The sequence below is a fragment of the Taudactylus pleione genome, unplaced genomic scaffold (assembly GCF_031769625.1).
Source record: "Taudactylus pleione unplaced genomic scaffold, aTauple2 ptg000791l, whole genome shotgun sequence".
Taxonomy (NCBI): domain Eukaryota; kingdom Metazoa; phylum Chordata; class Amphibia; order Anura; family Myobatrachidae; genus Taudactylus; species Taudactylus pleione.
In genome coordinates this window covers 3,262,948-3,281,073 of record NW_028285193.1, presented here as the reverse complement: position 1 = coordinate 3,281,073, position 18,126 = coordinate 3,262,948, and the positions used below count along the sequence as shown (strand labels likewise).

The following is an 18,126-nucleotide window of genomic DNA, read 5'->3' as shown; positions in this document are numbered from 1 at the left end:
TCCAGAAAGTGTTGAATTCTCTGCTCTAGGCTGGAGTTATAGTGCCTGTTCCGTTACCCCAGAGGGGCATGGGATACTATTCCAATCTCTTTCTGGTGCAGAAACTCAATGGGTCTTACCGGCCCATCCTCAACCTCAAATCCCTCGGTTCAGGATGGAGACCCTGCGTTCCATTATTCTGGCAATGGAGCCTGGGGATTTCATGGTGTCATTGGACATTCAAGATGCTTACCTGCATGTCCCTATTATCTTAGCACAACAGCAATTCCTTAGGTTTGCAGTGCTCGACCAACATTTCCAGTTCCAGGCACAGCCCTTTGGTCTGGTCACAGCGCCTCGAGTATTTACCAAAGTCATGGCAGCCCACCCGCGGATGCAGGGGGTCCGCTTGTTGCCTTATCTGGACGACCTTCTGTTGTTAGCAGGGTCTCCAGAGATTCTCCAGCGCCATCTGCAACTGACAATATCTGTGTTGCAGAATCACGGCTGGTTGATAAACTGGAAGAAGTCCACCTTGGTTCCCTCGCAGAGGATGCTCCATCTCGGAGCCCTGTTGGACTCTCAACAACAGAGGATCTTTGTGACGGAGGAAAAGATCTCTGCATTACAGGAAAAGGTACGCAATTGCCTTCAGAGCCGCCGAGTGTCAGTTCATTCAGCGATGAGGTTACTGGGCTCCATGGTGTCAATGTTCGACATGGTGGAATATGCTAGGTTTCACTCCAGACCTTTGCAGGAATTGATCCTCTCCAGATGGAATGGGTTGCCCCATCGGATAAAGACACTGACCATGGTGCTTTTTCCAAAGGTACGTCTGTCTCTGGCCTGGTGGCTACAGTTGGCTCACCTGAACAGGGGACCCCCTTTTGGGTAGTGAACTGGGTCCTTCTGACAATGGACGCCAGTCTCCGAGACTGGGGAGCAGTGACGGGTCCACACTTGTTCCAGGGCAGGTGGACACCAGCAGATTCTGCCCTTCCAATAAACATCTTGTAACTTCGGGCAATATTCAGAGCTCTTCAGCAAGAAAGACATGTTCTTCACGGAAAACCCGTGCAGGTACAGTCGGACAACGCCACCACGGTGGCTTACATAAACCGCCAAAGAGGAACACGAAGTCAGGCGGCACTGACAGAGTTGTCCCGCATTCTGGCTTGGGCGGAGGACAATCTCCCTGCCATCTCAGCAGTGTTCATACCAGGAGTCCTCAACTGGGAAGCAGACTTTCTCAGCCGTCAAGACGTGCATCTAGGGGAATGGTCTCTTCACCAGGAGGTGTTTCAACTACTTGTGAACAAGTGGGGTCCTCCGGAGATAGACCTCATGGCCTCCCGACACAACAACAAGCTGCCTGTGTACGGGTCAAGAACAAGAGACGTGGAGGCTCTTCTGGTAGAAGTACTGTTGGTCCGGTGGACCTTCAGGTTTGCGTACCTCTTCTCTCCGTTTATCCCTTCATCCTTGAGTAATTAGAAAATTCAAGCAAGAAGGAGGCACGCTACTGTTGATAGCTCCAGCGTGGCCCAGACGTCACTTTACTCAGATCTTCGGAGTCTCTCCATAGACACTCTGATGCTGTTGCCTCAATGTCCGGACCTGTTGTCTCAGGGTCCTCGCCTTTACCCGGACCTGAGTCGTCTGTGTTTGACGGCGTGGCTGTTGAGACAGCCCTCTTATGGTCCAGGGGTTTTTCCAGCTCTGTAGTTAACATCATGCTCAGATCTTGGAAGCTTGCGTCTGCAAGAATTTACCACCGAGTATGGCATACTTTCTTTGAATGGTGTCGCCCTAGAGGCTATGTCCCTCATGTGTTCAGGATATCCAGGGTTTTGGCTTTCCTACAGGCGGGCTTAGATCACGGTCTTCGCCTTGCTTCCCTGAAAATGCAAGTTTCTGCCCTATCAGTGTGGTTTCAGCATAGGATTGCTACTCTTCCTGATGTCCGTACCTTTCTGCAAGGTGTCCTTCGTATTCAGCTTCCCTTTGTTTCACCCGTTGCTCCTTGGGATTTGGCTGTGGTCCTGAGGGTTCTCCAAGGACCACCATTTGAACCACTGGGCTCAGTGGATTTCAAATGGCTTACAGCTAAGACTGTGGGCCTGATTCAGAGATGGGAATAGAGAGAGAGATAGCACTTAACTGTGTACCTGGGCAAACCATGTTGCAATGCAAGGGGTGTAAATACATACATTTTTTTGCATGTAGTGTAAATACTGGCTGCTTTTGCATGTAGCTCACAAATACTGCACAGCTTTATTATTACACTGCACTTTAGATGTCAGTTTGGACACATCCCTCCCAAATCTAAATCTCTCTGAACATTTTAAATCTGCCCCACCTGCAGTGCAGCATGGTTTCACCAAGATGATCAGTTGAGAGAGAGATCTCTCTCTATACCCAACTCTGAATCAGGCCCTGTGTTTCTTCAGGTCATTGCTTCGGCCAGAAGGGTGTCAGAATTGGGGGGCTCTCTCATGTCGCCCTCCCTTTCTGATTTTTCATAGGGACAGGACGGTGCTTCGCACTCGCCCTGGTTTCCTACCTAAGGTGGTATCTAGTTTCCACATAAATGAGGAAATTATAGTGCCGGCCTTTAATTCCCCAGACCTCTCGGCTGGTGAGGCCTCCTTGAATGTGGTACATGCTCTGAGGATTTGTGTTGACCGTACCAATTCTTTTCTGAAGTTGGACTCTTTGTTTGTCCTCTATGGTTTCCATAAGAAGGGTTGGCCTGCCACTAAGCAAACTTTGGCAGGATGGATTCGCATGGCGATTTCTGAATCTTACACTCAGGAGGGCCTTCCTATACCGTCCTCTGTTAGGGCTCATTCTACTCGGTCTGTGGGGCCTTCGTGGGCAGCTCGCCGTGGTGCCTCTGCTGTTCAGCTTTGCAAGGCAGCCACGTGGTCTTCTGTCCATACCTTTGTGAGGTATTATGCATTCAATACATTCGCCTCTCAGGAAGCTTCCTTCGGGCCGCGGATTCTCCTTTCAGAACAGGAGCGACCCCACCCTTAAAGGATACTGCTTTGGGACATCCCCAAGGTATCCTGTGGATACCCTATGGACCCTGAAGTAGAAAATATGAGATATGGTAAGAACTTACCCTTGTAATCTCTATTTAAAAGAAGTCCATAGGGTTCCACAGGACTCCCGCCCTGTCGCACCTGTACTGCAGATGGGCTTTGCTCTGGTCACCGGTGTTTCCGTCTCCCTCTGGTGAGAATGTGATTCTTGTGTGTTCCAGAACTTTCTTCTCACTCTTTCTTCTCCTCCTCTGGCCTATGGCTTGTTACGTAACTGAGATGCCTTGGCTCGGGGGCGGGGTATAGGAGAGGGACCCCAGTGCATCATGGGAGACTGAATACTTTAACTCTGAGGTGCCCGATGTCTGCCGCCATCGCCTATACCCCAAGGTATCCTGTGGAACCCTATGGACTTCGGAGAAATAGAGATAACAAGGGTAAGTTCTTACCATATCTCATATTTTTGTCCTGCGTATTGCCTTGGTGTGGTTATCTAATGCCTGTCAATGTGGTTACCTCCTACGGTGGAGTTTCCAGTGATGTACCATGCTGGTAGCCAGTGTCATTAAACGTCTTCCTGGCAACCAGTGTTGTGCCACCCTGGCTGCTCAGTCTGTGTGCCAGACAGAACCCTCATACTGTACCAGCATTGCCAGTCATTCTTTAGTATCTTGCTGCCGCCTGCAATGCAGTGAGCGTTAGGCAGGTTTGTGCTTTCTGTGGGTGGGAGGGGGTTTTCTGGATGGGTGAGAGAGACTCCAGGATGTTAGTACAGGTATATGGAATTAAGACTATTAAAGTAAATTGCATTAATGAGTTTTGGTTGCAGAACAGGACAGTCAGTTCAAATTCCGTTAGTTATTGGTGAGGTTGATGGGTAAATCTAAAGTAATAGTCTGGGGATATTTTTCGTATACTGTGACTTATAGACTTGAGGGGTAAATGTAATGTAATAGCCCGCATTTGCGGGGTGCAGGCGCTATTTCAGCGAGATAATCACTAGATTTAAAGCGGCACTTAGTTTAAAGGCAAAACCAACCTTGTTTTGCCTTTAAACTAATGCTGCTTTAAACTTAATGACAAATCACGCTGGATTTGCAAAAGCTCCCACAAATCATGGGCTGGTACAGTAGTCCCTGAGGGGTAGATGTAATATCCTGCGAGTTGCAGGCACCCGTGAGTTCTTGGTGATTTAGCCACTTGGTTTAGAACAACAATAGAAGCAGAGTGTGGTAAAGCGATGTCATTCTGTATAGACTGGCTTCACTGTTTGGTTATAAAATGAATAGATTACCACCACAGTTTACTTCCATTTTTATTAGAGGCATGCAGTGTTTAACAGCCAATAGCATCACCATCCCCATCAATTGATGAATCCCTCCATTTGCTGGAGGTTCCCTAGTTCAGCTTCTGGTTACAGTCCCAGACTCTGGAAGCTCCTCCCACCAAGCTCCCGGTTATGGTCCCAGACTCTGGAAGCTCCTCCCACCAAGCTCCCAGTTATGGTTCCAGACTCTGGAAGCTCCTCGCACCAAATTCTTGGTTGTGGTCCCAGACTTTGGAAGCTCCTCTCACCAAGCTCCCAATTATGGTCCCAGACTCTGGAACAGGCACAAAGCAGCACTGTGCTGCGAGTCTCAAGTTTGGAAAAAAAACCATTTGGACAATTTAAGGAACCCACTTATTAATTGTAACATTTAGTAGCAGATTTATTACAAGCCACTACAATCCACAACGTAATTGCTACCTTTAAGTGCCAGAACAGTGTTTGGTACAGTGCAGGAACCCTGCTTGATACGGTGCCGGAACCCTGCCTGACCCTGTGCCATAATATTGCTTATTACACACTGGGCCTGATTCAGAGCCGGACGCTCTGACAAGAGCGCTCGCTCTGAATCAGGGCCGCCCTACCTAAAATTGGAGCGGCCTCCTGGCCACTCGCATAGCTGTGGGTGACCACCCACAGCTTATGCGAGCGGCCAAAAAGATGGTCGCGATGGTCAAGACCATCGCGACCATTGGGCTTGCGACAACACCCTGCGGTAGGGTCTTGCTGTCGCAAGCCATGGAGTGCTTTTGGCTCTATCAGAGCCAAAAGCACTCTCACTGACATCACTAGTGATGTCAGTGGGGCCGGACCCAGACGGTAGGCGTTCCCATGGGAACGCCTCCGTCTGGGCAGCAACTCACCATCGACAGCACGCCCCCTATGGTGCGAGACCCATAGCGACGGCTTGGCCGTCGCTATGCGGGTTTCGCGCATGCGCACGATGGAGCTCCCTCCGTCGTGCGCATGCGCACTAGGGCACCATCGACCCGCTTGCGAGCGCTCGCAAGCGGGTCTGAATCAGGCCCACAGTGTTTTGTTCCCAGTGGAAGGACCCCTTACAAAGGTACCATTAGTGAGAAGGGAGGAGAAGTTGCAGAATGAATCTAATATGGTATAAACCCCCGTTATTGGCTTGGTTTACTATTTGATGATAACCTACCCAGTTTATATTTTAATCCTATGTCACATTATCTCCAATATGAGCTGATGATCGGTGATGCATCATAACTAGACCTGATTGGACGTTAGAAAGACGAGAACCTGCCAGTACTGGGTAATGTCAGTCGGTGTCTGTTCTCCTGCGGTTACCACACTAAAGAAATGATTGGATACAGAGCCGTCTTGTCTCATTGTGGATAAACATGGAAGGGAGCCGCCGTCTTGCTTTGCATAATATGTACCATTCTGTAATGCACTCATGCTGAGAAAAACGTTAGACATTGACTCCAAAATAACAGCGTTCTACAAGAAGGGAGCGAGGGTTGGTAAAGACGCTGCATTGTGTAAAACAATTGTGCCTGATTTCTCACAGAAGCAATCCGTCTGTGCAACAGGCCCGGCAGTGATAACAGGCCCGGCAGTGATAACAGGCCCGGCAGTGATAACAGGCTTATTATTGTGTGGTGTTCTGAATTTTTATCACTTTATGGTGAACCGATTTCTGCAGAAGATTGTACAGGACGGTTCATCCTGTGCTTTATAAACACCTCTTACCTGCATCATACAGTGCTGTAATATAATGCAGACATGTTTTTGCTTTTGACTGCTAACATGTGTTGTGCGTGCTGGTCCATGCTGTTCTGTGTGACAATATACTGGGTGGAACGGATGCCACAATGACAATATGCACCATTTAAGGCACAATGTTCTGGTTGGAACCCTTGGATTTATTGAAACCTTTATTACACTGTTGCCATTTTCCATTCGCTCGCACACAGTGGAAGCAGCCATTTTGGGCTGGACAATATTCATTAACTAGTGACATCACTGAGGCACGAGGCACAAAGTGCTTCATGCCCAAATGGCGCAGCTTGATTCTAGCGAATCAATAAGTAGGGGACAGGTACCTTGTTTGTACAATAAATAAAAAAAAAAAATTATTGAGATGTGTCATATGATGCAATTGCCCACAGCGCAGATGAGTTGTAACCTATAGCAACCGTTCAGCTATTTGCTGTGATTAGAGTAATTTAGAATAAATGCCTGTTTGGTTTCTGCAATGTCACCGTGTTAAGTTTCCCGTTTTGGCCTGCAGAGACATTTCAACGTTAAAGAGCTGCCAGCTCTATTCTCCGTGACGTTGCCAGAGTGCAGTGCCATCTTGTGGCCACTGGATGCTCCTTCAGCTGTTGTGTTTTATGCAGAAAAGGGTTTATAAGGCGGCGAGACTTTACTGTTTGCTCTGCATGGGTCCCTGCTTTAAAGCGTTTACATTCTAAAGAGAAAAATATAAGAGCCACCAAAACAGGTCAAGTTATTGAGATAACAAAAACTATAATGAGCAGACTGAATTAGCCGCAGAGTTCTGTAAGAACCTCATGGCGAATTAGATGCAGGTTATCTGGATAGGAAAACCTTGCGTTTCATGGAGGTGCATGCATACACGTGTCGGAACCTTGTGCTCAATTGAATCTGTGTAAATATGTCCATATCTGATCTTAGTGGGTATGATAATTAGGCAACAACCCTGGAGAGCTGCTTAGGGTTTACTAGCTATTTGAGAATAACGGCTAAACAACCACAATGTTACTCGCATCGCTATTCAAAGCTCTTTGGTGAATATGTTTATCGTATTGTGGGGCAGATTGAAGTAAGCGCGTGCTCCCGTCTGCTCACACCTCCGTACACTGCAAGCTTAAATCAGCCAGTGGGAGGTAGTGCGCAGATCCAGCGGCAGCCGCTCAGGAGGAACTCTCGCTTATTTGAATCTGTCCCTCTGTACCTTTCAGCCCTCTATGACATTTTAGTATTTTAGTGCTATTTACAATTTGGCAAGATGTGTGTTCCGATATTTATTAGAGATATGCAGGTTCGGTTTTATTCAGTTCTTTTCGCCAGATCATCTCTAATATATATATATATATATATATATATATATATTAATGTATTCCTAAATTACAAACAATGTTGTCATCACTTTGATGTATTAGTGGATCCGGATTTGCATTATACCGAAACCTCCCACATCGTCACGTGACAGTTTAAGATAACTTTCTGCTTTTAGGATCCACCTTGTTAACTGTCTTGTGTTATGGTAAAGGAGTGTGTCTCAGACTCCGTCCTCAGGACTGCCAACAGTCCATGTTTTCCAGACCAGCCAGCTGGTGCCCAGATGCCATATTATAAACATCCCAAGATGGTCCAGAAAACATGAACTGTTTGGGGTCCTGATGACCGAGTTTGAGAAACAAGGCGTTAAAGCAATGCAATGCTTGTGTTTGGGACAACATGTCTACTGGAAAGTTAAGTCAATCTGACTTTACAGCTTGAAATCAAAGGTCTTAATGCCGGAAACAACCTTTAATTTTTTATGGACTGAATAGTGTTCATTCTAGCCTCTATCCTGCCTAGTGTGCCAATTCCTCTATCCTGCCTGAGGTGTCGCTCTCTAAGCTCTGGTGCTTCTAGCACACTCTGGTCTGTATCTCGACAGTGTGTTGCATCAGCTGAGTGTCGAGACGCACCAGAGCAGAGAGCGACACCCCAGGCAGGAAAGAGGAACTGCACGGGTTGTGACAGGTGCAGGGTGCTAGCATGAACAGTACTGAAGCTGCACCGTTTCATTGGATGAAGGCGCAGAGCCCTCCTCTGCTTTAGGCTCCGTACACCTGTTGGGCTGTCTCAACCTGGCTGAGGATAGAAAATAAACCACTGACTAAGAGAGTGTGTGTAGAAGGTTTGTGGAGGGAGGCACGAGGCTGCAATGTTGGAGTGTGGCAATGATAGGCTATGATGCTGGAAATTACTAATGTGGTCGCAGTATTATAGCAGACTAGAGGTACATTGTTATAGGTGGTGAGTAGAATTTTCATGACATTAGTGACATCACCAAGGTACGAAGCAGAGTGATTTTATTTATCTCTTTAATATAGCTTCAGTCCACAACCTGGCTGTCTCCACTACGTCCATGTACTTTAAACGTCCACTTGTCGCAACAATGTATCCATTATCCGATCCATAAACCTTAATTTTAAGCATTTTCTTTTAAACAGCCGTTCTGTAATATGGGGAGTCCTTTGTCTAAAACATAGCTTCTTTTATTCCCGGTGAACTGGAACATTTCCTGGCGTCTTTGGCTGATATTACGGTTATCTCTGTTGCAAATACTGTGATGCATGATAAGATTTTCCTAAGTTCAACTGATCCAGAAACATTGCACAGTCCAATGACAAGTACACTAATTACTGTCAAGATGGGTAAAAATAAATCATTTTGTCATTTGTAATAATCGTTTAATTAGTGTTTTGCTTTTTTTTGTCTCCCGTCTTCTTTTTGCCTTCCCTGATCGAAGTCTAGGAGAGTAAGTCTGGTCTTTTGCTCTGCTTTAGTGATTTAGTTATCAGCCGTTCTCTCAGTGTCCTCCTCTGTTGCCCACACATCCCTTCCCGTGTCTCGCGTCAGAAGCGCAAATGTTACTTCACTGCAGCTTGAGGCTTATATCACCGGCTTGTTCTCAAACGCAGCGCTCGGGGCTTTACTATTGGCTAGTAACACCTATAAATCACTATCGAACATCACTGCAGTCTCTATGGCGCCAGATTAAAGCTTGTGAAATACTGCTGTCAACGTGAGGCTCGTATGTATGGGAATCAATGCATTGTAGTGCACATTTCTACATAGGTTTTACTTGCTGGTCGGCAAAGGTTGCATAAAGAGGGCGTACTCTGTCACATAGCAGAATAAGATATTGAACCATATAACCACTCCAACGTCCCACACAAAGCTTTCATGATTGCAGTAGGAATATGCATCTATACCATCAAAGAGCCCGTTTTCATTGTCATTTCTTAGTCTATGTAAGCTGTTGTTCCCACTTATGCCCACAGCTTGCTTTGTTTCTCCTGTAGGATTCGCAGAGCAAGCAAGGGGGGTACAGCATGCACCAGCTTCAGGGCAACAAGGAGTACGGCAGCGAGAAGAAAGGGTATTTGCTGAAGAAGAGCGATGGGTAAGTGTCTGACGTTCTCCAAATCGGTGGCTTTGCCTGCATATCTATCTGGAAAGTGCACGTTTGCCCCCTAAACGACCACGGTGGCCTGGGCTGGGCATTGCTCAGAGGTGCCATCTTTTAAAAGTGGCTGCCAAAACCCAGGGAGGAATAGTTATGTCACAAGACGCAGTCGAAAGTTGTTCCCAGTGTTCGTTGACACGTTATACCCAGTGACGGAACTGGCGGCGTTGCAGGGAAGCTGCAGCTAAGAGACTTGGAGGGTAATGGGAGACCAGTAGCCGCCTGTCTCCCTGCAAAGACGGACGTTCTGCCCAACGTGATCTGTAAAGACGCAATGCTGCCAGGACAAGGCTTCGCCGTGCAGGGCTACATCACCGGGTCCCCATCCAATTTGGTTTCTTTTATTTGGCCCAAGGGTGTAGTGTTTGCCCCTCCATCATACCATTTGTGTAAAGTTCCAGAATTGCAAGATCTAAATACAAAGTAACGTGTAGAACAATGGAAAATTGTTTTGCATGTTGGCTGAACTGACGCATTTCACACCCAAGAGTCAGTATATATGTGAATGGCTTAATAAGTTTCTGGATACAAATGACAGTGGGCGGTCTTCTCATTTCAGACTGAGGAAAGTATGGCAAAGAAGAAAGTGTACAGTGAAAAATGGAATCCTTACTATATCCCATGCCACAGTAAGTGACTGCCTTACTTATAAAACAATCTGCGCATCCCCTACTGGTGTGGTGCCTGAGAACAGCAGGGTGACAGCGCGTTTCTTACATCTGATTTCTCCATATACAGAAATCTAATCTGTTGTAAGCAAACAGGGCCCCCTGGTGGGCAGGTTATAATGAAAGTGAACGAATAGTACTTGCTTGGTTTTGAAAAACTACTTTTGAATAACAGTATATCTCTATGCAGTAGGGATTGGCCATCGGTGGGTTATCCATACCTGCTTTATTACTGACTCATGCAACGGCCAATCAGAGTTGGGGGTGGGGCATCGCAGGTCGTGTTGGGGGCCGGAGCTAGGCTCTGCATCCCAGTGCCAGGGGGGAGGGAAAACACTGCAAGGCTCTGTGTCATCAATGGTGGAAAACCATTACATCTCCGCCATCTATGTCAAAACCATCAGCCATTTGTTGACCGTCATGACCATCCCTAGAATAGAGTACAAATTGGCGTTATCTGAGAATGTTATCATTTTAGCGATCATATAGCTATTTACAGTCATTTATTTTTATAATGATGTATTTAGATTAGATAATGCATTCATTTCTAATACTTACAGTACATGACCCCCAATGATCACCTTAGCACACAAGAGGTCTGATCCCACTCCTAATTGCAGCAGATACCAGCTTTTGCTCATGGTTTTCTGGAAAGAGTTGGATCCCTGGGCTTAGGGCCTGTATCAGAGCCGGACGCTCTGACCAGAGCGCTCGCTCTGAATCAGGGCCCTCCTCCATGAAAATGGAGCGGCCTCCTGGACGCTCGTATAGCTGTGGGTGACCACCCACAGCATATGCGAGCGGCCAAAAAGATGGTCGCGATGGTCTTGACCATTGCGACCATCGGACTTGCGACGGAGACCCTGCGATAGAGCCAAAAGCCCTGGAGTGATTTTGGCTCTATCAGAGCCAAAATCACTCCCACTGACATCACTAGTGATGTCAGTGGGGCCGGCTTCAGACGGTAGGCGTTCCCATGGGAACTCCTCCGTCTGGCAGGCACGCCCACCAAAGGGGGCGTGCTGTCAATCAACATCGACAGCACGCCCCCTTTGGTGCGAGACCCGGAGCGATGGAAAGCCCGTCGCTCCCCGGGTCTCGCGCATGCGCACGACGGAGCTCCCTCCATCGTGCGCATGCGCAGTGGGGAACATCGACCCGCTTGCGAGCGTACTGCTGCTCGTGAGCGGGTCTGAATGACCCCCTTAGAGCGAACAGCAAATAGAAATGTCACGTTGACAGCAGAGAGAGCCTGTGTAGCGTTTGCTGTGTTTTATGCAGATACCGCAAAGCAGGGCCCAATAAATCTGCTTGTTTTTAATGTATCGCATGTGCTGATGAAAACATATTTACTTGACAACGTGGGATATTTGTGCCGTCTCGGATCAGCAGCTGAGAGGAGTTGGCAGACGGTTAGCGCTGACAACAATTAGCCAGTCACTCACTACCCGTTGGGCTGCTAATGCATTCTGTCTGAGCAGCTGCTCGTGCCGGTAACATGCGGCGGGTCCTCGAGGAGAACAGTGTCTTCACGTTACGCCTGCCTATCGTCTGCTGTTATCATAATCTTCTCGGGTGACATCATGACAGCGTGAGATCTCACTGGCGGAGGGGGTGCGAAAACTGTTCCTTAACACCTATTAACAATTGACACTTGCTCTCTCTCTCTCTCTGGGTACAGTGACCTGTGTGTGTAAGACACAGGAGTCACAACCTGCTCTCATTTCACCGGCCCATGCATGTGTCATCTCCCGACGACCCCTCACCCAGGCAGTCGCCAAGCATTATGGGAAGCGTAGTCTTACGTATGTAATTTACAGCTCTACCAGTCACCTACGTGCAATAGGGGACCGTCCTACAGCCACATCCCAGTGCCACTTACCTCGTAAGCTCATCTATGTACTGTATGGCGGCATCAGCAGCTCCAGACACAATAACTTCAGGGTCTCGTGGGCAAATATCTTGGAATTAGACTGCTCCTGGGCCTAACGGCTGCCATACTGCGGCCAGAACATCATGCTGCCCCCTGGATTCCCCCAAACGTCTCATCATCGGCCTCGGCTCTGGACCTCTCTCCCTCTCATTGCTGCTCGCTGCAGGCTGGGTCTGTTTTTCTCCGGCTGCACCTGTTTTCATAAATGGCACTAGGTATGGAGGACTGTATCCATGTGTAATGATATCCGCCTCCCTCCGCCAGGCCTGCTCGTCGGCTCGGATCTGGGCGCGGAAGATTTAGATGCGCAGAGAAATACGATTCATATACCCATATAAGGCCCGGCATATACACCTGGGGTATATTCACTAAAGTGTTGGTTTTTAGAAGTGGAGATGTTGCCCATAGCAACCAATCATATTCTAGCTATTATCTTCTAGAAGATACTAGAATATTGTTAAGTAGTATCTGATTGGTTGTTATGGGCAACCCTGCACTTTAGTAAGTACACCCCCTGGTCTTTGTTGTGGGTCTCGTACCCTTCATCCATATACACAGCTTTGTCTGCTGTCAGCGTTCTAGGTTACCTCTGCTTTATATCGCTGCCTCTCTCTCTCCGTTCTCTGTAATCATGCACTGCACAGCCTATAGCTATGGATTAGCTGCATGCTGTGATAATAGCCTGTATAGAACAGGTAATGTAATCTTTAGCAATCGGTGACTTTATTCAGTGTAATGATCCTGCGTTGGCGAGTTTAGGCACAACATAGTTTTCCGAGTAGAAGTTTCCTGTTAATGGCAGTCTGAATAAAACGTATGTATCGGTAGCTGACCATCTCTTATAGTTATTGTGTGAGAGACTCTGGGTCAGGAGAGCGCCACCTATATCAGCAGACGATTCAGAGGCCGCTCTTCATCTAGAAGATTATATTTTACAATCTGTCGCTATGTATACCTTATGGTGTGTGTCCAAGCTGTGTATACCGTGCGGTTTGTGTCCAAGCTATAATGGTCTCTGTCCAAGCTATGTATACCTTACTTCTGGTCTGTGTCCAAGCTATGTATACCTTACTTATGGTCTGTGTCCAAGCTATATATACCTTACTTCTGGTCTGTGTCCAAGCTATGTATACCTTACTTATGGTCTATGTCCAAGCTATGTATACCTTACTTCTGGTCTGTGTCCAAGCTATGTATACCTTAAACTATGTACACTAAAGTGCCAAAGTCATGGCATAGATGACTAGAATGGCATAGGACCCCTGCTAGCCTGGCGAAGTGCAGCAACTCGACGTGGCATCGATTCTACAAGTGGACAGAAGACCTCTAGAGAGATGTTGACCCATGCCATCTGGGTAGCTTCCCACAGCTCCCTGATATTTGTAGGTGCAGGATCTTGAGTGTGAATGGACCTCTCCACCACGTTCCAAAATGCTCAATTGGGTTCATGTCAGGTGGATGGGGTGGCCACACGCTCCTTGAACCAATTCTGGTCTACTTGGGACCAATGACAAATTGCATTATCTTGCTGGATTGTTCCATGGTTGTCGGGGTTCATGAAGTCTGTGATGGGCTGTAGATGGTCATCAAGCAATGCAACATAGCGGTTACCGGTCAATGACGTGTGCAGGCGGGCAAGCAAATCAACCCATGCCACGTGAACACACCTTCCACTATTATGGAACCACCACCAGCCCTACACGGTGCCTTGTTGACAGCTGGGATCCATGGGATCTGCACCGCAACCGAACCTTAAAATTAGCCTGAAACAACTGGAACTGTGACTCATCGGACCACGCCACATGTTGCCAGTCCTCCATGGTCCAAGACCAGATGAGGCGCTGTGTCGAGTGTCGTAGTGTTAACAAGGGCACTCTGGTGGGTCGTCTGCTTCCATTACCCATGGAAGCTAAGAACGCTGCACTGACCTGCTGGATATGCGTCTGTTACCCTACCGCATTGAATGTGGATGTGATTTGAGCCAGTGTCGCTTGTCCGTTACCACGGGCAATTCTGGCCAGACGCCGCTGGTCACTATAATTAAGCACCCGTGGTCGGCCATTGCACTGTGGTAATGCCTTCCATGAGGTATTCCCGGTACACACGTGACACCGTAGATCGTGGAATGTTAAATGTCCGCCCAACTTCGGAAATGGAATGTCCCACCCACTATCATGCCCCCTTTGAACTCCGATAATTCTCGTCGGTTTGCCATGAGCAGCCTAGCCGGTGTTCAAACTGAAATTCAAGTTGGATCATTTCTTTGCTGTTCAACCACAAGCAGCCAATCACCGACCCTCTCACACAATGATTGTCACTGGCTTTATGAAATAATATGGTCTGATATTATTGTTTACAAGGATTTGTCACTTGCAACCGAAATAACTTCAAATGATCGTATCAGACAATACAGTTACTGTATACGTAGCTATTTCAGCTTCCGGAAATGTAGCCAACTTACTAATAAACAAAGTACTTGTTTAAAAATATCCATTATGCATATGAATAGGAGCAGAGACACTTCGATTAAACATTTACCAAAAGAAGTACCCTATGCTTTAACCCTGCCTTCCAGAGTTGCGCTGCAGGACAGCGGATTACATCGCCAAACCTTTGTTATCTTCTCATTAATTAGGGGAAGCCTCATGACACCCGCCCCACGCTACCCAGTCACAGCACAATAACTTGCATTTTCATTCTGCATCTAAATTTTCCCCTACCCCAGGGAGACTGGCGATTTTTTTTTTCAGCATCGATGACAAGCGTGACATTGGTTTATTGTTGAAACTGGCTGCTGAATTATTCACAAATGTAATATCCTTTTGTTTACGTGCTAATGATGAACCACTGACGTGACGGTTTTTGTAGCCAGCGCTTGTATTAATAGATGACGCTGAGCTGCTGTGAGTAATACAGGACGTTTCTGTGTGTCCACGTCGCTCATCACTCGGATTTATTCTCTCCGGGGCAAATACCTTATTCCGCAGCTATTAATCCTTTACTGGATGAAGGGATTATGGGTGATATAACAACATAATGTTTGAATGAATATTACATGTCATACAGTTGTGTGTAAATATTTATACTGCCATTGGTTCGTGCAGACGAATTGACATGCATGTTTTGGCTCTCGTTCAGAGTAGAGTGTATTATCTGTCCATACATGAATTATGAGCATACAAAGTTAACCGTCATGAAAATGATTGCAGAAGGTAAAGTCCTTGTAAAGCTTGTCCATGGCTGATCCTTTCTCTCGATAAGATCGCGTCTACTTGGCGAAACCAACGCATTTTGCAGCATGGTTGATTTCTATCTGAATACTATCAAACATCGGTTGAGAGGCCACCCATGTGCCAGTCTCAGGCTCAGAGAGCATCACAGGTGATATTGTAGCATCAGGCCAACTTTACCCATTTCAGACCAATTTGGATTCTAGCTTTCAGTTTCTCGTACACTTTAGCAAATGAAAGCACATGCCTGCTTGGTTGTTAGGATGTGCAGTACCTTTTCCTCTGTATGTGTGAGTGTAGACTTATATACATAAGAGGTCAGTTTATCTAAGTGTTCCGAGTTAGACCAGTCTGTCACCCTGTACAGGTCCATGCAGAGTTCCCAAAAGCTCCCGGTGCAGGGAGAGAGACTTGGGTAGTAGGCCCGTTACTACATATCGCAATACGAGAAACAATGTGTTGGGTTAAATTTACTTGATGGGAGATTTGAGAAACACCATTTAAAATCTTTTCATAGTATTCCAAGCAGAGACCAAATCCTGTATCGGCAACAAACATATGTGCTGATAAACTTTAAATTATCAACCATCCCTCATTCATTAGTTCTACAGTTGTCTGTATCTTGCTAAATCTTTGAAGTCTCTGTTCCTTTCCTGTACTGACCAAGGTCTTAGCATTATACAGGTGCTTGTTCTGGCATTGATCTTTATCTGCTGTGCTGTACTGTGCCGTTACTGCATTGACCTCTCAGTACTTAACATAATTATTATTCTTCCAGTCTAACAGGCCACCTGCCAAACTGAACCTGCTCACCTGCCAGGTGAAACCCAACGCCGATGAGAAGAAGTGCTTTGACCTGATATCACGTACGTTGCAGATTGGTGGAGACCAGCCGTGGTATTTTTGCATAGGGTCTTTTTTTTATTCCTGACAGCGACCGTACACTAGCTGTGGCCTGCGCTGCTGAATATGATGTGTGCTTGCATCGTTTATTATCAGACTTATTAGAAAGATAATAGAAGGTGTTAATTACTTTTGGCCCAACATGGCAGCTTGTACATCCTTTTGTTATGTACATGTCAGGTAGTCTATAACCCAACACTGCATGCTAAGTGCTTCCTGTGGAGCTCCAATACATGTCATCTACTGTATGCACTTTGGGCCTGATTCAGAGCCGGACGCTCTGACCAGAGCGCTCGCTCTGAATCAGGGCCCTCCTCCATTAAAATGGAGCGTCCTCCTGGACGCTCGTATAGCTGTGGGTCACCACCCACAGCATATACGAGCGTCCAAAAAGATTGTCGCGATGGTCTTGACCATCGCGACCATCGGACATGCGACGGAGACCCTGCAGTAGGGTCTCCCAGCCACAAGCCCTGGAGTGATTTTGGCTCTATCAGAGCCAAAATCACTCCCACTGACATCACTAGTGATGTCAGTGGGGCCGGCCTCAGACGGTAGGCGTTCCCATGGGTACGCCTCCGTCTGGCAGGCACGCCCCCCAAAGGGGCCGTGCTGTCAATCAACATTGACAGCACGCCCCCTTTGGTGCGAGACCCGGAGCGACAGCTTGGCTGTCGCAGTCCGGGTCTCGCGCATGCGCACGACGGAGCTCCCTCCGTCGTGCGCATGCGCAGTGGGGAACATCGACCCACTTGCGAGCGTACTGCCGCTTGCGAGTTGGTCTGAATGACCCCCTTTGTGTATTCTGTGCCGACAGCTGGACACCACCCTGCCATGAGAGGGCGCTGGACTTCTGCTGTACTTTGCTTTATTTTCAGAATATTAACTAATTGTAACACGATCACTATAGAACACTATAAACAGAACTGCGTTATGTATTGGGTGAACAAGGGGCAGAGTGGCATTAAACTAAAGGCTTTTTTTTTATTATTAACGTCAGTTATTTATTTGTATTTTTCAGATAACAGAACGTATCACTTTCAGGCCGAAGATGAACAGGATTATATAGCGTAAGAGAGTCCTGGTGAAAATGATTGCAGACAAATTTGAATTTCACGAAAACCTCAAAAGGGAAGTGTCAGTTCCCTAAGGTTTTGACTTCATGTCCATTTCTCCTTTAGTATAACGGCTCATTCAGCTGTATTGCTCTAATCTGTGTCTGCCGCCCCTGTAATGCGCTGGCTGTATTACATAAAGGGGAACTTTTCATCTAGTGAAACATAGTTCCCCAAATATACTCTTCATTCTCCATTTAATAGCCTCATTTGCTACTATTTAATAAACTATAATTGTAATCACTGCTTTGGATGTACCTGTAGCGACCAGAAGTTACAGGAAGTGTATTATTAATTCAAATCTGCCAGAAGAATCTAATGCTGACTCCCGCCGTACTTAGCTTGTCGTGTTAAACGATATTCACATTGGGAGTTATTACGAATCTGCGGACCTCCGTAGATAGGGGTACCCAATGGCCGTCCTAGCTGCACCAGCAGGCTCCTCCGCCGTTCCAACAAACCTTGTAACAGCAAGAGCCTTCGTCTCCATAATGATTGACGTCACAGGGTTCTCAAGCCCAGTTCTCTTGTCGATAGTGATTGCCAGTCTTCATTCTGTAGCTGAAGGTAACTGGTAAGCGCAATACAGAGCTGCCCGCAGAGGAAGGCAGCAACTGGGACATCTACTGAATCTTATTATTTATATCGCCCGTTTAACCACAAGAAGTAAATGCTATCTAATCATAAGACA

General features: G+C 46.9%; 1 protein-coding gene across 5 annotated transcripts in view; it reads left to right on the top strand.

Annotated features, from left to right (window-relative positions):
• ASAP1 (ArfGAP with SH3 domain, ankyrin repeat and PH domain 1) overlaps nucleotides 1-18,126 on the top strand; it is a 354,817-nt gene that overhangs the window by 289,269 nt on the left and 47,422 nt on the right. For all 5 annotated transcript variants that reach the window (XM_088457891.1, XM_088457887.1, XM_088457888.1 and 2 more), the window contains 4 exons: nucleotides 9,423-9,523; nucleotides 10,146-10,215; nucleotides 16,196-16,283; nucleotides 17,342-17,390. In XM_088457891.1, the coding sequence (XP_088314017.1) occupies nucleotides 9,423-9,523; nucleotides 10,146-10,215; nucleotides 16,196-16,283; nucleotides 17,342-17,390 (308 nt within the window). The remainder of the gene's footprint in view (nucleotides 1-9,422; nucleotides 9,524-10,145; nucleotides 10,216-16,195; nucleotides 16,284-17,341; nucleotides 17,391-18,126) is intronic.